The 27,674-nt window shown below is 40.5% G+C and overlaps 1 protein-coding gene across 1 annotated transcript in view; it reads left to right on the top strand.

The window, feature by feature from the left end:
• Nucleotides 1-611: 611 nt before the first annotated feature.
• BMPER (BMP binding endothelial regulator) overlaps nucleotides 612-27,674 on the top strand; it is a 212,142-nt gene continuing 185,079 nt past the window's right edge. Inside the window, exons 1-2 of the mRNA XM_045003070.1 lie at nucleotides 612-793; nucleotides 1,984-2,069. Of these exons, the coding sequence (XP_044859005.1) occupies nucleotides 667-793; nucleotides 1,984-2,069 (213 nt within the window). The 5' untranslated portion in view covers nucleotides 612-666. The remainder of the gene's footprint in view (nucleotides 794-1,983; nucleotides 2,070-27,674) is intronic.

Below are 27,674 nucleotides of genomic sequence, written 5' to 3'. Positions count from 1 at the left end.
GAGGGTACAAGGGGAGAGGTGCGGGTGAAGGGAGGGTACAAGGGGAGGGGGTGAAGGGAGGGTACAAGGGGAGAGGTGCGGGTGAAGGGAGGGTACAAAGGAAGGGGTGCAGGCGAAGGAGCGGGGAGGGGGAGGTACAAGTGGCAGGGCTGCCTGCGAGGGGGGGGGGTGCCAGGGCTGAGAGGGGCAGGCGCTGACAGCTGCTTCCCCAGCCCCGTGCAGGCAGAGCCGGGAGGCCGGACACTGACCCCCAGGTGCCCGAGCCGCGGGGGTCCCCCGGCGGGGCAGTGTCCCCCGCTCGGAGCCGGGCTCTGCCTCTCCCCGCCCCTGGCGCTGCGGGGGCCCGGGGCAGGCAGCGGGGGCGGAGGCGGGGGAGGTGCGCGGCGGGCTGGGTCCGGGGGCAGGCGGGGGCGGCGGCAGCTCCCTGGCAGCTCGGGCTGCCCAGCCACTCGCCCTGTCAGCGCCGAGCCGGGATCCGCGCCCCCTGGCCAGCCCGGCGGCGCCCTGCACAGCCCACTCGGGCGGGGAAACGCCGCGCCGCCCTGGGGAGACTCAGAGCAGCGGCGGCGGCAGCAGCAGGACCCCTCCTCCCTGCCTCCCTCCCCGGCTCCTCACACGCCGGGAGCCCCTCTCGCCGCCGCAGCCCGGGCTCGGCTCCAGGGGACGATGCTCTGGCTCTCCAGCGGCAGGGCTCTGGCTCCGCGGCTCCGCTCCCCCGCGCTGCCCTTCGCCGCCTGGCTCCTGCTCAGCCCCCTGTGGGGCCAGATGTCTCTGGCGTCCTCCTTCCTGACAGGTAAGCGGGAGACTCGCCCACGGAGCCCGGAGAGCGGCTCTGCGCCCTGCCCCGCCAGGGCAAAGCAGCAGCGCTTCACGCCTGGCCAGCAGGAGCTGGGGAAACCCGCCTGGCAGCTGCGTTATCCCGGGGACGGGCTCCGCTCAGCATCCCGCGGGGGGGGGGGCCTCCGGGGAAGTGGGGCAGGTAGACCTGCAAGAGGAGCGGTGCCCCTTTACAAATGATGATGGGTAACCTCGGACTGCTCAAGCCCAGAAGCTCTTTGCCATCAAACCAGATTCCCACCTCCCAGGGCCACTCTGGGCTTTTGGAGTAATTCGTTAGTAAACCCTAATAACTAATAATAAATAAGTGCCCTGGCTTTGTTTGTTGTATTATTTATCGCATTGGTTGTTGAAAGTACTAGATTTGCCTTATATTCATTTGTTTTACAAATGCATTTTAGAAGGAAAGGTTAATGACAGTGGGATATAATTACATGTATGCAGGCAGGTGAAGACCTACGCTGCTGCTTTTTTTTCTTTCTTGAAGGACACACACTTTACTGACACCTGGTGCATAGAGGAAAATGTTGAGTCAATTTTTAGTAAAAGCAAGACGTATTAGGTTTCAAAAAGTGATTCCAACATGAGATAAGACAGGACTAATCGGGGGGAGAGACCGTATCTCTAATTTGACTCCTTTTGTAAATCGACTCTGATGGCAGTCTGTTCTTTGTGGATCAGAAAAAGGTGCTGGGTTGAGTTGATGGTATTGTACCAAGGGCCTGACCCAAACCCCACTGAAGTAAATGGAATTCTTTCCACTGATTTCAATAAGCTTTGGATCAGGTCATTTACAGAAGTGTCCTATTATTAATGAAATACTCATTATTGCATAGGTCATCTGCGAGGAGAAAAAGCAGCTCTGCTGTAAATGGGGCACACTAGGAAAGTCTAGATTTTGTACAGAATAAAAAGGCTAGTCATTTGCCAGCTCTCATCAGGATCTTATAGAAACTGCCCCATTTGAAACTGAATAGTCTCTGTGCATTTGTTTCCGATATTCTTGGTTAGTTAGAGCAGGTGAGATTTAAAACTGAAGGCTAGGAGCTGTACAGGAGTTTAAATCAGAGTTAGGAACCTAGATACTGAAGAGAGCCAGTGAATTACAATTTGAAAACATATTTTTTATTCTGATTTCCATCTCAGGATCTGTTGCAAAATGTGAAAATGAAGGGGAAGTTCTACAGATCCCATTTATCACAGACAATCCTTGTATAATATGCATTTGCCTGGTAAGTTTGGATTTCAGGTAATAAGAACACTAAGGGCTGTACTAAAAGTGACTGTGCAAAGAAAGGAATACATTGTATAATCAAATCTTGGGTATTTGTTGCCTTTATGCAACGCAAGGTTATCTCAGTGCTGAGCTAACTAGAAAATATTCCAGTTCGCTATCTTGGAATCATCATTTTGACTTTAAACTCATAAATGACTTTAATATGACATTGTGAGACTCACTGATTACTACATTCATAATGTGCATTCATGGTGAGAATTATTTTCACAAAGTAACGTGCTCTAGTACAAAAGATTTCTGCATAGCCAATACCTATGAGCAGAGCAAAGAGGTTGAAATATGGGGTTTGAGGGTGCTGTTGCTTTCAACCTATACAGATACTGACTGTTGAAAAAATGGCATAAGGGACACATGAGGGATACAACAAGTTAGTAAAGCAAAAAAATGCAGATGATTTAAAGTCCAAAACTTTAGTTTTGAAAGTACAACACAGTATATTTTCAGGCACTCCTGACTACACTGATTGTAATATGAAGACAATGCGAACATACATGATACTTTTATAAAAAGTGTCATTCTGAGGATGTCACTGCTGTTTGTGCTGGGAATTCAGCTGCCATAGTCATTAACAATTACACTACTTTGTAATCCTTTCCTGAGGAAATATTCTTGCACTGGCTTTCAGTTTCATGGTTAAACATTTTGGATGCTCTTTAGTTGAGCAAATCTACCGAAGTCAGTTGGAGTCTTTCCATTGCTATTGATGGATTTTGGGTCGGGCCCAATGATAACTTTTTAGATATCAGTGACAAAAGGCGGGGGGGGGGGGAGGGGGAAGAGAGGCATAGAGATGAAAGAAATAAAAGGAAAAACAAAAAAATACATGAAGATGGATTTTATAATGGGTCCAAGATTTTATGTTTCCCAAATATCTGCCACATAGCTCTGCCTAACAGAAAGGAGTTAGGAGCAGCGAAGAAACAATTTATGTAGAAGTTCGATGTCAGACTAAAAGTAACACATCAGGGAAAAATATTTATATTTTTAGACCTCAATTTGTAACATTGACTCAGTCAACACACTTTTAGAAAACATGGATTAACTTGGCTTGAAAACAAGGTGGATGAACATTGCAAAAAATACTGGAAGACTAGAAGAATTTTGACTCTATATGGTCTAAAGCAGTGGTTCTCAACTGGGGTCCAGGGGGTCCACCAAGCAGGACCAGTATTAGATTTGCTAGGGCCCAGAGCAGAAAGTCAAAGTCCCACTGCATAGGGCTGAAGTCTGGGGCCCTGAGCAACTTAGCTTCACAATGCCCCCTGTGGCATGGAGTCCTGGGCAATTGCCCTGCTTGCTACCCCTTAACGCTGGCCCTGGCTTTTATATGCAGAAACCTGTTATTGTGTCACAGGTGGGCTGTGGATTTTTTACAGCATGATCGGGGGCCCTCAGAAAGAAAAAGGTTGAAAACCCCTGGCCTAAATCTCTCTCAGGCAGTACATGAACTATAAGTATGTGCAAGAAAATCTTTAAAAGATTTTATATCTTACCACTAACTGAAATCTGATAAATTACCTTTTGCTTTTGTGTACAGGATGGAACTACTCATTAGTAATAAGTGTTTACAGGATCAGGCAACTAATCTGTAAAGAAGCAAAACTATTGCATTATGAGTGACTATAAAACAATAGTTTTAATATGAGTTCTTATACAAAAATACTTTGCATTTCTATAATGCCTCCCATTTAATAATCACAAAGCTTTTTACAAACATTAATGAATTTAGCCTCATAGCCTAATAGCCTCAGTTTTGCAGACAAGAAATGTAAAGCACAGAAGTCTCACAAGGGGTCTGCGGCAGAAGAGGGAATAGAGGCCAGGTTTCCTAACGCCCACTCCAGTGATTTAACCACAAGACCATCCTTTTCCATCCACAAGACTTCCCTTTGTGAGCAGATATGAATAGTATAGTGGCAGTATTAGCAAACAAACTTTTATTTTCTCACCACAATGAAGGACTAATTACAGTGGTAGTAGGACAGTTTTGGGTCTGCTGACTGAAATCACTTTTAAGTTCTGGGTGGGCAAAAGATGGCTTTATGCCAGCTGTGTGACTTCTGGATTTTGAGAGCTTTAACTTATGTTTGGCTGCCAACATCCTTAAAGTGCTGTTCCATATGTTGGGATAGCTGAAGTGCGGAGGTGCTCTGACTTCCTCTTTGTACTAGCAGCAAAGAGTCCTGTGGCACCTTATAGACTAACAGACGTTTTGGAGCATGAGCTTTCGTGGGTGAATACTCTTTGTACTAGCAATTCACCCTACACCTGTGGCCCTGTGCCTCCTGGGGAATACCTGTATGTCAGGAAAATTCCCAATCCCAAGTAAGCTGTCTTGCTGGCTGGTTTGCGCCATTGGAGTGGTGCAAAGCAGACTGAAGGTAACTAAGAATAGTGCCTCTGCTTTCTTGTATATGGAGGCTTTGACAGTAACTGGAAAACATAATGGGATCTGGATTTCTGTGTCTAAAAAGTATAGTGGACTTTTTCTAACAGTAAGAAATGATAAACAGGTGAAGGTGACTGTCTATATCAGAAGTTAATAATAACAAAGATTAAGTAAACCAACCTTCTGAGAAACAACAGTAGAAAAAAATATCGTCTCTGTAAATTGAAAATCTACAGGTAAAAGATGATTACTCACTTTTTACACAAGAATCCAAGTGTCCCTAGATGATACAGTATGTTCTACTGAATTATACAAAAAAATGAAAGATGGTACTTATTAATGAATTTGGCTACAAAATCAGTTTGTACTAACTTAATGGTTGAAAATTAAAATGTCTAAAATGCTCTTTCTGCAAACAAAAGCTGTGAAACTTTGTGGATTCTGTGGTTGACTGGAAGAAGTCCAGGCTTTAGAGAACATGTATGAGTTTAATGTGGTATGATGGGTAAAGATACATTTGCCGACAGTCATATGTATACCAGCAAAGTATTGAGTCAGTTCAAGGGGGTCATTCATTTATGCCTGCCATTAATTCTCTAGGACTTTTGGGGATTATAGCTACAATACCCAATGTAAGATACAAGCTGCGGAAATTCCATTCTAAAAATATCTTCATAGATCTGTGGAAATCAGGTTTATTAATGTGCAAAACAAATAACCAAACCAAAAATGCCCATAGACTAAAGGACTTGATCATGCCAGGTAATATGACCTTGGAACTTTGATTCAATGCACAGAATTATAGTATTGAGGCTACTCAGGCACAGAACTGAAACATGGGCTAGTGAGAAGTTACATACATATGAAGACCTATCATATAGGATACTGGTTTGAGTTTTTCAGAGTTCATATATGTACTTTAGACTCGAGATTTTAAAAGGAAAATGAAAAAACGAATACTATTACTGAATGTAAAGGGAAGCTTAGATTAGAATTTGTTAATATGAATGTTCTGTATATAAAATGTGCATGGAATATTTCAAGTTAAACTATGTTATACGTAAAGTAAATGGGCAAGTTTAACTCAGTTTTTGTTGGTCCAGAGTTTTGGCTGAAATTGGTCTAAAGCTGAAAATAGGCTCACATCTGATATCATAGTATTTTCTTTTAAAAAATATATATATACTTCAACATAAGCTTGGAAAAGACATAAAAATGCTACAGTCTGGCAGAAGTAGGTGAGATGAGAGCCTGCATATAATTATAGTGCAAAAACTTAAAGTCCAACGGAATTAATTTATCCTGAATTAAACTTTTGAGCTCTGAATTTTTCAAAGGTGACATGAGCTCATGGCAGCAGTGGTGGTGGTGGTGATGATGAGGATGATGATGGATGGTTGTGGTGGTGAAGAGAGCCATATAATTTCATTCTCATTCATCATCGTCTACATAAACCCAAACACCTTGCCAGAAGCAAGGAGGTATCCAAGAATAACCTTATTCATTGGCTGGAGTCAGACGGATGTAGTTTTAAAATGAAAAAAAAATTAGCATACCAGTTCAAAGGGATAGGTGAGAAGTGTCTGTTGTCCTTAATTACAAGGAACTAGGAGACTGAACCCTAGACAGGTAATGATGGCCTGATGGTTGCAGAGCTTATCTCTCATGTATTAGACCTACAGCAAAAATGGTTCTTATACGATCAAGAATACTAGGGTTTTAGTGTGGTGGTGGAGTATTTTTTCCCCATGATCCATAAGAAAAATGTGTATGTCACATATGAAATAACAGCTGATAAAAGCCAGTGGTGACCTTGACGAACCACATCTAAACCAGTTCCATTTCTTCCCCCCACTCTGCCTCCTGCCTTAAACCTGCCAACTACACCTGAGGAGTGGTAATCGTACTTCTCAACCTTTTATCAACTAAATCCAGAAGAGAAGGAAACAAATATGAGCCAGAAAGTGTAACCCAGTAATGGAAATCTGAGAAAAGCTTTGAGGCAGGAGCTCAGGAAACTAGAAATCAGAGCTTTGCTTGGCATGAGTTTTATTTCTGCTTTTAACGCCAAATATGCAATATAAGAATTTAACCTTTGCTGATAAAAATTATGTTAAATTCAGTGTTATAAGAACCAGTATTCCACCTAACTTAACATGTTTTTGATCCACATATTAAATCAAACCAAACAAAAATAACCCACCCAAGAAAAAAAGCAAGAAAGTTATCCTACCTGGATTTTCGGGATTCTTTACCTGTAAGTATCCCAGTTGGTTTCTATTGCACAAATCCATATCTGAGAGTGGATGGCCAGCATGAGAGCAAATGTTCAGCATATGTTCAATGAAGATGGCAGTGTTTTAGTACATCAGGATTCAATTTTTATTGTGTCAAGATATAATGTAGCCCAGATGAATTTTAGTGGAAAAGTGTATATTAAAAAAAATCATCAAACAGTTCTTTCATACCTATTTTATTTAATTTCAATAGATTCATCTAAAGAACCTACCAAAAGAGCATCTTCTGTCAGTTTGAATGATCCTCTCCCTTTATTACTTTATTACCCCACAAAAACGCCACCCAAACCCAAAGAGACAAAAGAGCCGCGGTCACAGTGGTTTATTAGTAACTCTCATAGACTCATAGTGAGAGAATGTTGTTTTGATCAGTATTTGAAAGACTCTTCCTACAGTGCAAACATGCCCCTATATAATGCTGGGCTTTATTAGTTTTTATCCAATTTTTAAAAAGCTAATATACACTCTGTTTCCTAAATAGAAAAATGGTGTCTGGTACAGCTGAGTGTCTGTGTATTTTTTTTTTTTTGCCAGGGACGTTGGAGGCCAGTGTGTGTACATAAAGATACTGGTGAGAGCAAGGATTTACTGAAATCATAAACTGAAGTTAATTACCTGCTGTAGAAACAACTTGGTTTAGTAGCCTCTGCAAAGGGATGAGCTAGCAGATAGTTCATAGACTCTGCTATAATTATACTACCATATACAATAAGTCAGCGTAAGGCTAGATTCTGGCTTACCTGGGTGCATAGGCCAGAAAAACAGCACACAAACCGAACCAGCACTCTTTAGAAGCACATGACACAAGATGGGCCATCTAGTTCTGGCTCTCCTGAAACATATGAAGAAGTCTGCTCCTCAGGACTTCCCCAAATGGAGTTGAGGAGAGGTGTGATATATATGTACTACCACCTACAGATATTGGTACTCTAACCAAGTCACGCTGCCTGCATACAACCTCGCATGTAATTTATTTTAGTTCTGAATGAGAATATATTATGCAGCCAGACCTGTTCATAGCCAGTGTATAGTCATAAATTATACTGCTTTTGTCACATAGTCCTTTGGGGGATCAGACCTATTTTCTGTTGTCAGCTAGTATTTTGTCTGTAATATCAGTTTAAGTTTTGTAAAGTGCTTTGGAATCCTGCCTGATAAAACTCTAAATTGTTAATTATTGTTATTTATTATATGTTACTTGATGGAGTGAGGTTTTGATTTTTGTTATCTATGTGCTTCACAAATTTTAAGTCGTTTCCAATTATCACATTTCTCCCTGCAGCGAGAGTGACACTGAATCTTGCCAAGTGTCTTGAAAAAAATTCAAGTGCAAGGTGAACTGTGGTGAATTTCCCATTTGCCCTGCTCTGATCAGTCAGATCCATTTCAGATTGACTCATTGCTTTGTACTGCCTGGTGAGATTGCACTCCCCACAAAGGTGTTTTTGCCTTTACATTTCAGCTTATTATTCTGCATCATGACATTCACTTTTGTGATTTGTTGCAACCGGATGTAATGCATCATGAGTGACACAATGTGTTTAAACTGTTCCATAAATCTGCAATAACAGAGATACGTGAGGCTTGAAGTAGCTATTTCACATTATGCTTGGACTATTTGGGATAGTGAATAATTCACTACTTGCACATCACTAACAATGAATTTGCTGCACTGAGCCAAACACACAGTGTTGGATTGATTACAGATCTTGGCACAACCCTACTGGACAGAAGCTGACAATAGGAACGCTGCACTCACGTTGAAGATTCAGTATAACAATTATGGGAAAAAGCTTCACTGTGGCATAATTAAAGGCTCTGAAAATTTGAGTACAAAAGATCATAATTAAAATGAATAAGTAATACATTAAATAAATTGTGAGAGGCACAGAAATGCCATAAACTAAATGGAAAAATGTAATATAGGTTGCAAATGTCTTTGGAACGTGTCTTTGGTAAGTACAAAATGGATAAGTCTATGTTAAGGCACTTTTTTAAAATTGCCAATAAGAACAACATTATTAAAAAGCTGGTCCAATATCAAAATGGAGTTTTAAAGGCATACAGGTACCTGTACATGGATTTTATAGGCTTTCCAGTTTCTTCCATTGAGTTGTTAAAAGCCTTTTTAAAAAGTGTGGTCCTGTAACTTGATGACTCACAGTATCAATGTTTCTGGTGTTCAACTTTGTGCTGCCATATTGGGTGAAAAAAAAATATTTTTATAACTGTTTTTGGTTCCCCATCATGTTTTAATAGAAATTTCTGAGGGGAGAAAAAAAGTTAATTTAAACAAAAATCAAGTGAAATGGAAGCTTAGTGTTTGTGGGGGGTTGTTTTGTTTTGTTTGTTTTTTTATATTAAGCTCATAGTTAAATAATGTCATAATGTCATAGTCAAATTATATTGTGTAAAAATCTTTACCTGTGTTACTAATAACACAGCAGAGTATTAAAAAACTTACTGTACTAGTATGCAATCATCTTGTACCTCCTAACGATAGTAACTGCCATCTCTCATGCTTCCTGACTTTTCCTTCTATCCACCAGGCTGCAGCTAAAATAATATTCCTTTTAACCTGCTCTGGCCATTCACCTTCATGGGCTCCCTGTACCTTTCTGCATCAAGCTCAAACTCATTGTCCTCATTTTCAAAGTGCAGTCTATATCTCTTCCCTTGTATTGCCCTACCTACTCCTTGCCTCATGACCTATGCTGTGATAACTCTTCTAGCTTTCATATTCATTTACCCGGTAGTCTCTTTCTCCCAGTCACATCTTGTGTCTGTGTTTGTGTGTGTGTTTGTTAGTTTGATACTCAATGTCTGGAACAGTGTCCTTCTTGCAGTGTGCAACACATCTTTACTCTCCGTCTTCCAATCTAGGGTGGCCAACTATCTAATTTGTGAAAACCTTCCTCCCCTCCTGCTCTGCCTCTTCTCCCTAAGGCCCTGTCCCCCACTCATCTTCCCCCCACCCCCTGTCACTTGCTGCTCTCTCCACTTCCCTCCCGCCACCAGCTGAGCAGGGCTCTAGTGGTGGAGGAGTGACGTGGGCAGGAGGTTCAAGGCCGAGCCACGCTCCAGGGTGGGAGGGGTGACTGGGGCAGGACAGGGCAGGGAGAACCATGCTCCAGGGGTGGAGCTTACTGGGGTAGAATGGGGGAGGGAGAGCCGCGCTCTGGAGGTGGAGGGGTGACTAGGGCAGGATGCAGGGGCAGCACCCCAGGGCAGGGCACAAAAGAAGCTGAGAAGGGGGCTCAGGTCGTGAGTCCAGCCACCAGCCCCACTCCTCAAATGCCACATGCTTCAGGATCTCTCCTCCTGGATGCCTGCTGCTGGTACCTCTCTCCGCCAGAGCCGCGCAGGTCCTGAGTGCCTCTCCAGCAGCAGCTGCTTGTCCCGCCTTCTCTATGGTGGAACAGAAGCCGACTGCGAACGGTTATTCAGGTAATTGGACTTCTGTGGTCCGGACAGTAGTGCTGACTGGATACTGTTGGGTCCCCTTTTTGACCAGACTTTCTGGTAAAAAATTGGACACTTGGCAATCCTATTCAAATCTCTCCCTAAAACCCACCTGTTTTAGCTAGCAATCCAAAGCTGGACCCTATGCTACTGCTATGTATTTCTCTCTTCTTGTATCTTATTTTTAAATTTTAAAATGATTTCATACAAAATTTACGATATTCCTTTTCGTTATTGGTTGTTACCCACAGATCCTCATCCATTCCCTACACCCTCCTGGTCTAAGGTTGTCATTTCTTGTGTTTTTCTATTTTAGACTTTTTTTTAGAGGAAGCTACCACAGCTTTTTGCTCCTGTAATTGGCAAAGCAGATTGATAGTGCTGTTAATTAATATTGGAGTTGGAAATGTGTTTTGTTTCAGAGAAAAAATGTTGATGAAAATGAAAAAAAGGTGTGGTTTTTGCTTAAGTTTTTCTTGAAATGTTTTTGGATTTTTGTTGAAAAACTGAAAACCCCACAATTTCTGTTTTATTTTTTGGGGGTTTTTTTTGGACAAAATAATGTACAATTAGAACTGGTTGGAAAATGCTGAATGTGTTAAAATTTGGGTGAAAGATCGAAGAATTTTCTGTGGAATTTTCTGCCATTTTTCCTCTCTGTTTAAACCAGAAAAATCTTGAAATTTATAAATTTCACTAACGCAAGGGAAAAATTAGGAACCAATTCCCTCCCCTTTGCTCCTCCCTGTCTTTCAGCCATTTCCAACAGTAATAAAACTAGAGATGGGGTCAGCTGTGCAATGTTCAAGTTTAGTCTAGAGCAGGGGTCGGCAACCTTTCAGAAGTGGTGTGCCAAGTCTTCATTTATTCACTCTAATTTAAGGTTTCGCATGCCGGTAATACATTTTAACATTTTTAGAAGATCTCTTTCTATAAGTCTATAATATATAACTAAACTATTGTTGTATGTAAAGTAAATAAGGTTTTCAAAATGTTTAAGAAGCTTTATTTAAAATTAAATCAAAATGCAGAGTCCCCCGGACCGGTGGCCAGGACCTGGGCAGTGTGAGTGCCACTGAAAATCAGCTCGAGTGCTGCCTTTGGTACGCATGCCATAGGTTGCCTACCCCTGGTCTAGATTTTGGGTTCAAGGATGAATCAAGTTCAGGCCAAGTTTAATGATATCAAAATCTCATAAGCTGTTCTCATGAGTTTTCGGCCCCAAATGTGGGGAAATGAGACCCCATACATATTCATTTTTATTATGACAGCTAAGAATTTACAGAAGCTCTGTAACTGTCTCGGGCTCCAGTGTTGCAAATACTTACTTAATGAATAACTTTACTCATATGAACAGTACCATTGACATAAACATTATCAGCATCAGGACCTTCCCTTTATCATTATTCACATACATCCTTACTATTAAGAAAAAGGCAGTAATATAATCTGGAAAATATAGACTATCAAAATGAGGCCTCTATAGTTTCATTTTCAGTCTCAGCCATGAACTATTTTCAAATAATCTGTAGAGAAAGCATTAGTCACTGAAGAAATTCACAAATAGTTCTGAATAGTGAGTACATTTCAGAAAATTGAAATCTGCTCACAGACAATTCACAAACAGAAAAAAAAGAGATGATATTTGCATTATTATTTGCACAGCTTATCAACAAATTATCCACTCTCATCCCAGAGAGGTAGTGGTCAAAAAAACAGAAATGCCACTCTTTTAAGCCCCTCTAAACTGGGATATGTACAAATCCTTTAATGGCTGGTAAGGTACCTAGGTACACAGGTCCCAATCCTGCAAAGACTTAAAACACATGCTTAGTGTTATGTATTGTGACTATTGTTTAAAGTGACGCACATACCTAAAACTTTATAGGATCAGGATCTTAATAATGAAATGTGGGAGTGGTGGCCTAATAATTTGGATTTCTGACAATCCATAGGCTAAAACTTCTGTTTTTATTTGATCATACTCACTATTACATTCCCTGAATTTAATGGGAAATGTATAGGGCCCAAAGGCTGCAAACACTGTGCCTGATTATGCTGTTGTTATGTTTGTGTATTTGTTTATTTATTTATGTGAGAGGGTCTAGTAGTGATTGGAGAGCTACAAAGAGAGGAATTAAAGATCTTGATTGTCTTGATCTTGTGCTTTGTTTCTTTAGTCTGACTGAGCCATGGCTAGTGATTATGTATAATTGAGGAGGGGTGGGGAAGAAGACGACTTAATTGATAAACAATTGCTTGAAGGCCACCTAATGAGGGTGTTTTCATGATGCCAGTTAGTGAAGCACCTGCAGGCTGTACCTTTTGGAATTCACTGCTACAGGAGGGTATCATCACGTCAAATGTTGTGGCTGGAATTTTAAAAAGGACCATTAACCTAACATGTAGCTGTGCAAGCTAAGACATTGACAAGGGTAATCAAATCACATACTTCAGAGTTCTATTTAATGACTTCTAGGGGGAAATGTTTTTTCTTTTATAAGGCACAACTAATTTTCATGTTTATCACTTTTTTTTAAAAATATCTGATGTTGGCTACTGCTGAAGTCAATCTACAAGAATTGGTGGATCAGTGATCTGAACTGGTAAATGCCTTCATGCTAAAAAATGCATGCTGGGTTGCAAATGTGGCTTGCAATAGTTTAGCCTGGAAACAAGGATTTTTTTAAAGTAAATTTTTGAAAGAATGTTGGAAAATTTTAAAAATTTTCTTTAAAATATTGAAAGAGTAACAGGTAAGAACATATTTATTTATTTATTTATTTATTTATTTTTTAAGGGCAGAGGCCTGGTAAGACTTGTGCTCTAGTCTCATTTGGCAGATATGGGGAAAGGAAAAACATTATGATGTTGAGATTTAACAAGTAGCTAGTGTACACGTGCAAAAGTATGGTTTATTTAACTTTAACATCTGTACAGCTGCTGGTACATAATTTGATTGACATGTGGTAAGGTTTCTAATCCACAAAGAAAGAGCTCTGTTACCCCAGTAATAGCTGTGGCAGCATTAATAATCTCCAAAATTCTAGGGTGTGACTATACCTTCCATTCATTACACAGGGTGATGTGTTCAATACCTTATTGTTTATAAAAGTAGGGGTCTCTTTGTCACCCTCAAATCTCTTGGTGTGTTAAGCCAACCCACATACTGAAATGTACAAATGTCAGAGTCAAAAAAGGGAACCATATAATAAAGGGAAGCTCACTGGAAATCAGCCATTTTTGAGGGATGAAGATGTGTTCCATTGGCTCCTGTCTGTTTGAGCACTGTTATCTGTTTTGTGCCATGCAGCATAGGAAGCTTTTCTGAGATTGGCATAGTTTCAGGCATACTGAGAAGAGCTAGATGGGACTTCACTCTGTGAAAGTTCTGTGTGACTCCAGAGCCAGATGTTGTAAGCACTGTTTGTAAGGATTTTAAGCATCTTCTCAAGATTTTGCACTAGTCATGTGCATTTGTGGATGTGATTCATATATAACTAGGGCCCTCATTTCTTTTGGCTGAATGTTAAAATGTGTAAGGAGTTCTCATTGTTACACACCCCATTTAACACCCCATTTAATGTCATCTTAAAGTTACTAAGGCCTCTCATGCACTATTATTGTGGAATCTCTGAATTTTAGACTGACTTTTCCTCCTCTGCTTCCTTCCTGCGTTTTCCTTTCTGCTTATATAATATTGCTGTTGGAATGCTGTCGCTTCAGACTAAAATGTGCCATTCCACACAGTGAAATCATTGGTGGCTGGGTTTCTAGCTCTGTGGATTTTTGGCCATGCATAATCCCCTTTCCCGGCATTTGAGGCTTATTATTTGAGCTAACAAGATGCTATCTGCAGTCAATACCAATGTAAATATAACCAGCTAGCAAAGATCTTATTCACACCTGATATATCATACAGCCTTTACAACCATCAAGAGACATAACTGCAGGAGCCAGTTCTAAAGCAGGTTGTGTTCTCAGTCTCACAGGGCCCCTTACAGGCTGTAAGAATTGCTGGTGGTCAAGGCCAACCATGCAGATGTCTTTAAAGTGTCCCACCGGTGACCAAAAGTCACTTTGTCAAGATGACAAATGGGTTGTGCATAGCTCATTCATGCTGTTTCTTCGGTCTGATGTCAGCTCCATTTACTTGTCAAAACCAGGTATTTTTGTTACTTCCAGCAGTGCAAGTGGAGCCAGGGATAGGGAGCAGGAAAAGGGAACACAGTGTATGAAAAATATATTTGTATTGCTTCTGCTCAATTTATTATTATTATTATTATTTATTATTGAGATTCATAAGCTGTGGACATTCTAGACTCTGTTTGTACATGTGTGAAAGAGAAGGGAATTTGCTTTCCAGAAATGAGACTGGCCCTGCAGAGCTGAGATTTTTGCCTGAAAAACTCAATGGTTGCACATGGTTATGCAATATTAGTTTCTTCTTTTAGACACAGTAACTTTCTTTCCAGAGAAACATTTACAAATAAATATGTAATTACCTGGGTCTGCTTAGCACCACAAGGCATTCTGAGTGTTTCTCCTTCAAAGAGCCAGATCTGAGCCTCTTAACTCATACTGGTGGTTTCATTGACTGCAGTGAAAGTATTCGTTGTGAGTAAGGACTGCACAAACTAGCCCAAAAGTAGTAGTGGCCCAGCCACAAAATGTGATCATGAAGCAGAGACACACAAGGAGAAGATATGTCAAATAAGGTGCCATTTTTTCATAGTCACTTTTCTGACCATGACCTCATTTGGGCCCTGACTCTGATCTCATTATATCAATTGGACAAGGATCAGGCTCTTTGAAAAGCCAACCACCGAGATAAGCTATCCATACAGTGATTAGCAACTGCCTCAATGTGACACTAATAACTGCAGCACAAAGCTCAGTCCTGTTTGACCTGAGGTTATGAAGTGCAGAGAAAGGAGGTAATGCGGGGTGAAGGCCAGAGAGAAAAGACCCTGAAAATTCTTGCCGCCTCCAAAAAGTCCAGGTTGAAATGGCCAAGTTCCTTGCACCTCCCTTTTAACCTGCTCCTCTATGGAAACTGGCACAGCACTGCTACCCCCTTTTGTCTCAGCAGGCCTCAGTGAATAATTCTTTCTTTTTGTACACTGTTGTGTATCACAGGCAAGATCACATAAGAAAACAAAAAGTAGGGTCAGCACTTTTTGTTTTCTTATGTGAAAAAAAGTAGGGTCAAGTCTGTTTTAGCCCTAGACTTGAACAGGGCTAAAACAGCAGTGTCTGGAGGCCATGTGCTTATAAAACAAACTCTTGCTACTTTTTTTGGGGCTACTATTTTTATTTTGTGGTTGTTCCTCAAGCACTTTGGTCCTATATGAAAATCTGCTTAAATGAAGAACTTCTCTGATGTCCCTTTTTTTTTTTTGTAACCTACCATTTTTGAGAAACTTTTAGGACTCCCCTTGATTATTTTTTTTGGGGGGGGGGGAAGGTGGTATGTGTATTGTGGGACTCTCTGAACAAAACCAACAACCACCATACTTCTTAAAAGTCTTTTGAAATTATTTTTAAAGGATAAAAAGAACCCCTTATGTATCCCCTGTTAGTGCTTTTGGCATACATCATATTTTTAAGGATACAATACCATGAGAACACTGTCATTTAGTGATGTATTGGGGTAATATATCATCAGAACATCTTTTCTTTAGAGGATACGGGCAGTAAAAGACCAGGCAGATCAGCAGGGGATCATCTTTTTTTCTTTCTTTTTCTTTAATCTAACTCTGTTTTTGGGTTGTACAGAAGTGAATTTCTTCATGGGATATGACTTGTTGCAAAATAAGCTAGGAGTCCCAGTGGGCTTTGTAAACCCTTTTAAAACTGCATGGCTTCAGGGGTTTCTTTGTTCAGAGTTTTTCATACAGGCTCTGGCCTTTAAGAAAGCCCCAAAAGGCCACTACGTGAATCTCCAGTGTAAAAGCTTAGCTAAGCAGACATCAGATACAAAAAGCAATAAAGGTTGCTCTCAGACACAATGATGGATAGGTCATTGTTCAGACAATATATTTATACATTTATTTCATTAAAATAACTGAGTTAATGCAACTGTTTTAAATAAATGTTCAATAAAGTCACATTACAGCACTAAAAGAGAAATTAAGGACTATCCATTTTGTGTACATAGATCAAACAGAAACACAGTGTACGGCTTCATCAGAAAATGGAAATCTTGAACTTGAGGACTGATGTGTTTCTGGGGTTTTTCTGTATTTTCATGGTGGTATGCTTCACTTTACTGCAATAAAGCCAACCCTGGGAAATAAACAGAAGACAGGCAGTGGGGCCAAGATGGGAAGAAATAGAAGTGGAAGGATTGCTCTGCTGACGGGTCGGAGTTGATGGAAGGTTCAGAGATTGAACAGAACTTGAAACTTTGGCTTGGTCAACATTAGAAAACTTGCACCAGTATAACTACATTGGTTTAAAACCGATCTTTTTAAACTACTGCAAATCCCTAACACAGAAACATTTTTAACAGTTTAACCCTTGCTTAAATCAGTTTAGTTAGATTTGGTAACTGAACTATGCAAACTTCAAAGGTTATTCTAAGCAAAGGTTAAATTCGCTCAAGTTTATCTACATTAGGGCTTTGCATCAGTTTAGCTAGATCAGCCTAGTTGTACAGTATGCGCAAGAGACACACAGCTATAACTGGGGAAAATAGAATGTTTTCTTAGTCATAGAATTAAATTCAAATTGACACACGTCCTATTTGACCAAGGTTCTACTTGTCTTACTGACTGCTAATTTGCATAAGATTCAGCATCGACAAAGAGCTATTTAGTATTTACTAGTATCAGAGGGGTAGCCGTGTTAGTCTGGATCTGTAAAAGCAGCAAAGAGTCCTGTGGCACCTTATAGACTAACAGACGTATTGGAGCATGACATGCATCCGACGAAGTGGGTATTCACCCACGAAAGCTCATGCTCCAATACGTCTGTTAGTCTATAAGGTGACACAGGACTCTTTGCTGCTTTTAGTATTTACTATTACTCCTTTAATAATGCTAATACTTAGTAATTTGAGATTTACTGCTGGAAAGGCTATATAAAAGTGCTTAACAAAGGAGGTCAGATGTAGACTTTAAAAGAAATATAAAACATATTTATATTTAATTTAAAAAAATACCCTAATGGAAGATTGTAGCTAAGATTTTTAAATGCACACACATCAGGAAATTCAAAGGTTTGGTTCCCACAGAACCATAACATCACCCCCCAACTTTTACCTGCCTTCCAGTTTATATATAATATTTTGTGTTGCTGTATAGGCTCCCAAGTTTGTACTGAAACCTGAGATCCATGTCCCTATTGACAGAGTGTTTCATATTATATTTTGTTGAATGGTGAGAAGCTTTGCCTTTGACTTCACTAGAACAAAGATTTGACCGTAGAAAAATGTTTTAGTGGATAGAGCACTGACCTAGGAGACCTTGGCTCTATTCCTGGCTCTACCATTGACCTTCTATGGGCAAATTACTTCACCTCTGTGTGCACTGGTTTTCTGTCTATCTTGTCTATGGTAATTATAACTCATCAGGACAGGAGCCATCTCCTAATATATGTTTGTACACTATCTAGTACAGTGTTTCCCAAACTTGGGACGCCGTTTGTGTAGGGAAAGCCCCTGGAGGGCCGGGCTGATTTGTGTACCTGCCGCATCCGCAGGTCCGGCCGATTGCGGCTCCCACTGGCCGCGGTTCGCCGCTCCAGGCCAGTGGGGGCTGCTGGAAGCGGCGCGGGCCAAGGGACATGCTGGCCACCGCTTCCAGCAGATCCCATTGGCCTGGAGCAGTGAACCGCGGCCAGTGGGAGCCGCGATCGGCCGGACCTGCGGATGCGGCAGGTACACAAACCGGCCCGGCCTGCCAGGGACTTTCCCTAAACAATCAGCGTCTCAAGTTTGGGAAACACTGATCACGCATAATAGGCCCTTGATCTCACTTGTACCTCTAGATGCTACAGTAACACAAATAAATGATCATATTAAATGAAGCTCCTTCTACTCATGGTGCTGCAATAGCAGGCCACTGGGCTGTCTTCAGGGAAGATCAGGCTTGCAACTGACCACAGAGGTCAATTTCCCCAAGCTGGTTAGCATCAGGCACATTGCAGAAATGATATGTTTGGTCTAAAGGGAGTTGTGAGTGGTGAGTACTGAACTACTTGTATATAGTATGTGATTTTTTTGGTTGTGGTGGGGAATATACATCTGCAGTGAAATTTGGGGGTCTTCTTTCAGCAAGCAAGAGCTTTGTTTTTAATTGTGCTTCCTGGGGGAGAACTGAAATTCTGAAGGGAGCAGTTGATACTGGCAGAGCTCCACTGCGGAGAGATCTGTAGCACTATCCCTGCTCAATGTCAACAGTGGCCTGCTGCTTTGGGCATTTGGGACACAGGAGCCTAAGAGATTATGAAAATGTGGAAACAAGCAAGAAACTACTGTGTGCTGTATTTGAAAAAAAGTGGTTTTGTGTTCACATAAGGAATTTTTTTTTTTTGCAAGCACTGAGTTGACATATTTGATTCATGATGAAATATCATTCATATCAGTATAACACAGGTTTATGCTGAAAACCTGGTAACATTTTTACCATGAGCAAGCCCCCAATCTACAACATTTAAGCATATGCTCAGTTTTACTCATGTGTGTACTCCTATTAAAGTTAATGGAACTAGTCGCGTGCATGAAGGTAAGCACATGCCTCAATGTTTGCAGGGTATAGATTTAAATTTGTAAATCAAGACAACATTATTGTTTTTTGCAGAAAATTGTCAGTTTCACAGAAAAATATTTTTTTCCATTTTGCACCAAAACAGTTTTTTAGCATACTTTTTTTGTTTTGTTTTAGTATCTTTTTACCTGCAAAAGTTTTCATTTGTTTAATTTAATCTAGATACAAATCTAGAAACAATGAAAATAAGAAATTTTTCTTACCCCACTTGTCAGTAGTGAGACATTTTCTCAGACTCCACTGCTTTGTGAGTGCTTTCTCCTCCCTCTTCTCACTCAGAGCCTAATTTTTCAATTCTTACTCATGCAGAGAAGTGCTTACTGAAGAGAGTAATCCCACTGAATTCAAGAGGGAGTACTTGATTGTGTAAGCAATACTCGTGAGAGAAGGTTGTAGATCTGGAGTCTGAATCATAAGCTAAGCAACTGTACCAAATGATCAAGGGTGGGATTTTCAAAAGCACCTGACTTCAGAGCAGATGTCCCATTGATTTTTCTATGAGAAGTGTGCTCCTAAGGCTGTGTCTACACTAGGGAGCTTACAGCAATGCAGCTGTACTGATGCAGCAAGGTCTCTCATGTAGTCACTCTATGCCAATGGGAGAGAGCTCTCCTGTCAACATAATTTAATCCACTCCCAATGAGTGGCTGTAGCTATATCGGTGGGAGAAGTTCTCCTGCCAGCATAGCACTGTGCAACATAGCACTGTGCACACTAGCGCTTATGCCAGTGGAATTTATGTCACTCAGTGGGGTAGATAATCCACCCCCCTCAGCGACATAAATTCCACCAGCATAAGTGGTAGTGTAGACATAGCCTTCATGGGTGCTTTTGAAAATTTCACCCCAAATTCTTGAAGGATGATATTTATCCTTGTTTGAAAGCTTTCAGCATGACTTACATTATTGTTTCAGAGGACAAATGCACACACTTAGGCTCCTATTCTGCAAAAATTTAAGCATGTCCTTAATTTTATGTTGTGTGGGGTAATCCCACTGAAATCCAGGCATGAAATTAAGATTGGACTATCTGAAGAGTGCAATAGTGTGACCACCATAACATAAATAGTGGTTGGAAGTAACTGCAGGATTGGGCCTTAATATCAGCTCATATTTCTATCCCATGGTATCAACCTTCTTTGTCAGTCTTCCTTGTTTCCCCTTTCTGCATAGATTTTTTTGTTTGTTTAAATGAAAGTTTAGGTAATATTTTTTCCTGTTTAACAAAGAGGCACAGAATAGATATTTAAAATCTACATGATTCAATATAAGCCTCAGAAACAAACCAGAATGTCACAGTGGAAATTTACCCTTTGACAATCAGCATCAGTGATAACCTTACAGCCAGTTCTACCCCTGCAGTGGCCAGTAAAACAGTGGACTCAGAACATAGTCAACTGGATCACTCTGGTGCATGCCCCCAAGAAACAAGGGCTCCTCATCTTTTTCTCTTCCAAACGCAGGCTACAGTAAGTAGTCCTCCTAGTGGTTGTTCTGTGAAACAGCAGAGACCCAATAGGGAATCCAGTAGGAATTTGGCTGCTGCTGCTTCAAGCTGTGGTTTGGCACAAGTCCTGTGCAAGGTCTCTGCCAAACATTCAGTTGTTTTTTACTCTTTCTTTTCATTTTATTTTACTGTACCATGTGAGCTTATGACTGTTAGTGTTGCTATACTTTGTCATTAGAATTGGGTACTATGCACAGAGTTCTTTGATGGAAGGTAAAAATATGAGCTATAAGTTGCAAATGAACAAATTATGATGAGAGGAAGCTCCAGAAAAGGCAACATGAAGTTCTAGCACTAAAATAGCCTCTGGCTAACTTATCTTTTATTTAAATGAATTTTCATCTCCTTTGCACTTACTTTGAAGAAGAGAATTTCAGTGGCAAGGTTTGGGAGAAGTGAAAAAAACGTGGGTTCCAAACAAAATATTCTAAACTTCTCTTGAACATGTTAGAAATATAATTCTCCAGGTGCTGGACTCAATTAATACAGGAAAGAAGATTCAGTCAGACTCTGCAGCCCTTCCCAAAGTCCTTTATTCCATGTGAGTCTGAGATTCCTAGCATGAACTCTACATGTCTTTGCTGAGTGGTCACAAGGGAGTTACATCAGATGTGGCAGTATTGTTAGAATCAGCTTGACCCCTTTTAAAAAATTACTTTTTCCCCAACACTAATAAAACAAACCTAGCTGCAGTCTAGTTATGGTCTCTCCCTTTCTCTCTGAGTGTGTATGAACATTAAATTAAAAAAAAAATCCCAGATGTGAATCCATAAACCATCTGTTTAAAATAACTATTGTGTAGGACTATAATTACAAGTTATTTATTATGAATCTTGGGATCCTATTATGGATTTTGACTGACTCACAGGTTTCTGATTTAGCAAATGGTTTATGTATATATGAGCCACGTTTCTCTTCTGCACTTTTCAGTGCCCAAGTGCATGTCCTTTTAATGAAACAAACAAAAAAACACTCTTATAAAAGCTGGCTTCTGCATGTTGCAGTTTGAGAGGGTTTTCTTTTAAGAACAGCAATATCAAAGTATCTGAGAGCTTTCAACAGCTTTGGAAACAATGTTGACAACACAGATGCTGATTTGGTAATATAGCTCTCCTTCATGCTGCTAGTTAACAATTCCTTAAACGTATGGCTTAGACAAGTAATGAAATGTTATGATTACTAGAGGGCGGAACTTATTTGGAAGGAAAGGGCTTGCTGTTAAAATCCATTTGGCTCAATTGTTGGCTCACCCTGCTGCACCCTTGCAAAACTAATGGGGAGGAGAAAGAGAAATTTAAATAAGCAGACTGGTGGTACATGTTACAAGCAATGTTTTGGAAGGCTGGGTGAAACCCCTCGCCCCCTCAAGAATTCCTCCTTGTTTGGTAATGTTTTATCTTCTTACTCTTGCACACCATGGGCCTAGGAGATCTGCCTTGTATAACACCAGACTACAATAGACTAAACAATGATTTACCAGCCCTGCTTTATCTTCTGTCTTGTATGAATGATATGCATAGAGTTAACCCTTTCCTCCACATCCAGTCCCCCGGTCTTGAGTTTTGCTAAAATGTGCTCTTCTATGAAAGACTAAAGCACCATAACAGTATATTCAGCAATAGTTTAAGGGCTAAAATCTTTCATGGAAGAAACAAGTGCAACTCCAAAAGCTTCAGGGGAGTTATGCTTGTTTATGTTGAAAGCAAGAGGGCTTTATGGTTAAGGCACTGGACTCAGGAGATTGGTGTTTAATTCCTATCTGACCTTAGGGAAGTCGCTTAATCTGTCCATGATTCGATTTTTTTTCCATCAGTAAAATGAATATAATAAAGAGTCCTTCTCTTTTTCCTCCTTTTGTCAGTCTTGACTATTTAGACTGTACACTCTGTTTTATCTCTTAGCGTGTGTTTGTACACACAGTGTGGCCTGGATCTTTTTTGAGGTGTCTAAATCTAGCTACTAGCTACTGTAATACAAATACTAAGAATAATAATGTCACAGCTGAATTTGACATAAGATGTTTGTCCTTTAGAATTTTGATGTCAGTGGTGCTTTCCCCCTTTCTGTGTGCATGGAGAAGTCTGACACACAGGGAGGCTTTCAATAATATATGTTATAGTATTACTTGTACTTTGAAATTCAGAAAAGTTATTCTGTAAAATTCCATGTTGGGACTATCTTTTTCTTCTGAATTATTTCCCAAATTTGCTAATATGCCTTTTCTAACCCCTCAGATCTAAGAAGTGATCTTGGAATGTGAAAATCATGATATGTTCTTATCTACCTCTTCCATCATCATCATCATCATCATCATTGATGAAGATTCTACAATCATGATGTTGTTGATGATGATGCATGAAGCAGAGTAGGATGCAACTTGTCCTGCCATTGTTTTATTAGTTCTATGGTGCCAATGATAATAAAAACTTGTCTTTGGCAGTGAAGTAAGCAGATTTATGGGGCCAAATATGAAATCTTTAATCAAGACCCAATTGTACCCCCTTTAAATGCAAGCAGAAGGCTCATCCTTACACCCATCTCCAGGCCTCAGCATGGAATGGCTGGGCAGCCACCTCCAAACTCAGAGGAAGGTCAGGATGTATGTGAGAGGAGAGGGAATTAGTGTGCTCAGGGGAGGAGTGGGTGGGCAGGATGTAGAGTTATGGTAGAGGGGATGCAGCAATCCCTGGTGATCAGGGAAGAAAGGTCATCCAAATTGGGATGTGATCCTTTTTGGTCACCTTCCTTGTCATCTGCAATAGTGATTCCTCTTTTAAATTGGGGTCCCATGGGTAGTTGCCAGGTGTTGATGCTTTGGTAGCATGGCTCCAATGGAGCTATATTGCTACAGAGCAGAGGAGGCCCATGGATACACAGGGTCTGCCTGGATCGCCCTTTCCTCCCGCAGATACCTTGAGATTCATGAAGTCTATAAATCAGCTTATATGATCTGTATTGTATTTGGGCAAATCCTCTCTTACCACCATTGCCCCCAATGAAATAACTAAACAGGAAATTTTCTAGGGGTACAGTATAGAGATTTTCTTCCCTTCAACTCCTCCAGTGGATTTTTATTCACAGGAGGGGATGATGAAGCCCTCAGTTTTTACTCTGCCTTTTCTGAGGCAAACTTCCATTAAACTAAATGAGGATTTGCGTGAATCATTTTGAATATGGATCTCAGGAGTTGGTCCACAGGTAGCAGATACTGTAGATTTGTTTCTGTTCCCACTTACACTGATTTCAGCCTGGATCAAATCAGTTTAAGGCAAGAGTGTTACATTGGTGTAAGTAAAAGCAGAATTTGGCATATTGCATTGAATAAGAAGTTGGAGAGCCAATTTCACTAATGTGCTCTGATTGCTTTGTGCCAATCCAGCATTGCAAAACTGCCATAAACTCAGTTTAACTGGCCGATTAAATCCAGGTTTATGGTTGCTTTGCAACACCGGAGAGGTGCAAAACTAGAGTAGTGTGTCAGTGAATCTGTCACACTAGTTACAATCTGTTACAATAGTCATGTTTCTGACTACAACTGCACGTTAGTTAACAACTTTAGGGCCTGATTCTCATTTACACTGATTTCACATTGATTTCAATAGTTATTCCTGGTTTATGCTGGTGTAAGAATCAAGCCCTTTCTACTCCCCACCAGATTAGGTAGTGACTGTGAGAAGAATAAAGCTGTGATTTTTAAGTCCAAAAGGCTTGTAATAAAAGCTTTACATCTTCCTTCACAAGCACCTTGAGCAAGGCCACAGGAAGCAAACAGAGGCAAAGGGGTGATGTGCAGAGCCTCTTGTGCTTCAATTTTCTGATTGACATTTTTCTATCTCTTTGATTTTTTTTTCAGTCTCTAATTAAGCCATAAAATCCATTGAGAGACACACTAGCATCTGGTAAATGGCCACCTGTGTCATTTAATGAACTGGACTAGTAATTATAGGTGGAGTTCACTTCAGAGGGCTAAATTTAAGACAGGAATTTCAAGTAGCAAAATTTTACTTTAAAAAATGTGGGGTTTTTTTGTTTGTTTTGTTTTCTACCTTTCTTCAGTGCTAGGGTTGTTCAGTGTGGTTGACAATCATAGGGGAAAACCAAAGACTGAGGCACTAACAATGGATAAGCCCCTTTGTTTTCAATTTAAACCAATTTTTACTGAAAATGTCCTGGGTTTTACAAAAAGTGTTATTCATTTTCACCCTACTTTTGTATCATTCAAATATGTAAAAATAATGTGTGTTATTTAGGAAAATACAATACATTGCATGAGATACATGTATTACATGTAGTCTGTGTGTATATGCAAAGCTGCCTGTTCAAATAAGACTATGTATTTGTCTAGGAGATGCACACAATAAACAAACAGGGAGGCACGCACGCAAGCTCTGAAGTGCATGCACATCTGAATATAGTGATGAATCTCACACCCACCACGTACACATTTCAAGCTGTTAGCAGATAACAGTTTAAAGATTTGACACTCTAAAGTGGAAAGAAAATGAAAATCTGTATCAGAATACGTTTCAGAACACAAGGAAGTATTCAAAAGTTTAAAAAAAAAACTACAACAGGAGAAAAGGATGAAGTTCAGTGTATGCGCTGCAAATGGTGTGGCCCAATTATTAAATGTAAATATTTATAGGCTAATAGTTCTAAGTCTACAATGGGAAACTTTATTCAAATGAAAAGTTTTATTTGGGGATTAGATACATTGTTTTCTTAAACTCCAAGGTGGCATTGAGTTTTGAGTTCTGTTTTAGTTCTGCAGCAAATGACATTGATAAACAGAATTGAAAGCATTAATCCACTCAGTATTTTTCCTGCCTGTCTTTCCATCCACCAAAATAAACCTTGATATTTACCCAGAAAAATTATTAATAGTTTTTGACACTGATTGTCACCTGTTTTTGTTGTTGTGGCAATAAACACTGATAAATTCCCAAGAAAAATTGAACAAAATAAAAACTGAAAACGAAGGGCCCTCGCAATGGATTACCTAGTGCTTGCTATATATTCCTGTGTTAATTCTTCTTAGTATATTCAGTGGTATACTCCACCTTGGTCACTGGCTTTTCTTTATAGGATGGTGGCAGTATAATATGTAATTATTTTACCCTCTTGGGTAGTCTGATTTCTGAACAGTTTGAGGACAAGGCATAAATTATAACAACCTCTTACTAAGAAAGGCTGGGATATTGCCAAGAATGCTTATCAACATTGGCACATGGCAAGAGGGCTGTGGTTTTTTTGTGTTGTGTGTTCTACTGGTGGAGAGGGGCAGACCTCTCCACCAGTATCTGTGCTTTTGTCACTTTAAAATAGAATCACCAAAACATGCAGTGTATGGGACTATGTCTTGAGAACCTCAGGAAACTGCAGAGAGAGCAGATTGTGGCTGCCCACTTAAGTGGGATTTCCCACATGGAGTACATCAAATATGTGATCTGTGGTGGTTACCAGTTGTTACCTAGGTGGAGGTTAAGCTATAAAGCCCTATTTAGTTTGGATCCTGGACAGTTTAGGAACTGCCTGGATCTCTCATGATCCCAAGACAGATGGGATAAACTGAGGGCTGAAGCAAACAGCTCCCTGATTTAAATGAGTTAGGGGCTGGTGGCAGGTTGTTAAAGGAAGTTCTACACCAACTTGGCCCCTTGGTAGGGTGACCAGATGTCCCCATTTTATAGGGCCAGTCCTGATATTTGGGGCTGTTTCTTATATAGATGCCAATTACCCCCCACTCCCTGTCCTGATTTTTCACATTTACTATCTGGTCACCCTACCCCTTGCTATGATAGATCCCAGAACTGATGGCCTTCAGGTTATGTTGCAAAGCTTATTTGTTTTCCTAAGACTTTTCTGAGGGGATTGGGAGTTGAGAAGGATTTCAAAATAGTTTGGGGGAGGGGTAGGAAGGGAGAACCTTTAACTGCTTTTGTGCCAGCTCATATTCGAACAACAAAAAAGAGAGAATAATTTATTATATATTTCTGAAGTATTGTTGTTCTCAATTATTTGATCATACAATGAGAGATGATACATTAGAACCATTTTGAGCCAGTGGTCGCTCCATTGAAGTCACTGTAGCCACATCAATTTATATCAGCTGAGTATTTGGCTGTGTATGGCTACTTACGTGTGTATTGTAAATCAAATGCAAAAATAACCCTTAGAGTGGTTGCCCTCTGCCTTGCACTTTGTGTAATAATTTACACCAGTGCAGTGTAGGTGAAAGGCAGTGGAGAATAAGAATTCCTATGTTAACCCAATGTAGAAACTGACACATTTAAACACAAAAATGTTAGGGAATGCAAAAGTTATACTTGCAAAATAATCTTATAGGCCCAATACTGGTATTGAGTTGCTCCTGGGAAGAACAAACCCCCTCAATTCTTATTGAATCCAAGGAGTTTTAATTTACTCAGCACAGTGCAATATTAGGCCCTAAGTGAATAAAATGTTTACTGAATACAAATTATTCATTAGATCATCTTTTAGTCTTTATTTGCAAATTATGTATTAAATGATTGGATCTTAGAATCTCCCATGTATAACTAGTTAAACACTGATTAACCCTTTAGCACTGGACAAATGAATCACCAATAAATGGATTTGTTGTTGTTGCTATCACCAGGGCCGGCTCCAGACCCCAGCGTGCCAAGCACGCGCTTGGGGCGACATTTTGCCGGGAGGGCGGCAGGCAGCTCCGGCGGACCTTCCGCAGTCATGCCTGCGGGAGATCCACCGGAGCCGCGGGACCAGCGCACCCTCCGCAGGCACGTCTGCAAGAGGTCCCCCGGAGCCGCGGGACCGGTGACAGGCAGCGCGCCCCCTGCGGCATGCCGCCGTGCTTGGGGCGGCCAAATTCCTAGAGCCGCCCCGGCTATCACTTTCCCAATTAAGCAGCATTAATGATCATTTACTCTCATGAGGCATGAAATCTGTTCCCTGGGAGATGTTCAAACAAAGCAGCAATCCCAAATAGATATAGCTGTATTAAGACTCTGATTTAGCAGAGCACCTAAGCATGTGCTTAATCCCATACCTATTTAGCAAATAATTGAGTATGTGCTTAATTTTAAGCATATGCGTAAATCCCACAGACTGCAATG

The sequence above is a fragment of the Mauremys mutica genome, chromosome 2, assembly GCF_020497125.1.
Source record: "Mauremys mutica isolate MM-2020 ecotype Southern chromosome 2, ASM2049712v1, whole genome shotgun sequence".
Classification (NCBI taxonomy): Eukaryota; Metazoa; Chordata; order Testudines; family Geoemydidae; genus Mauremys; species Mauremys mutica.
Note: the sequence above shows the minus strand (reverse complement) of the source record. Positions and strands in the feature narration are given on the sequence as shown.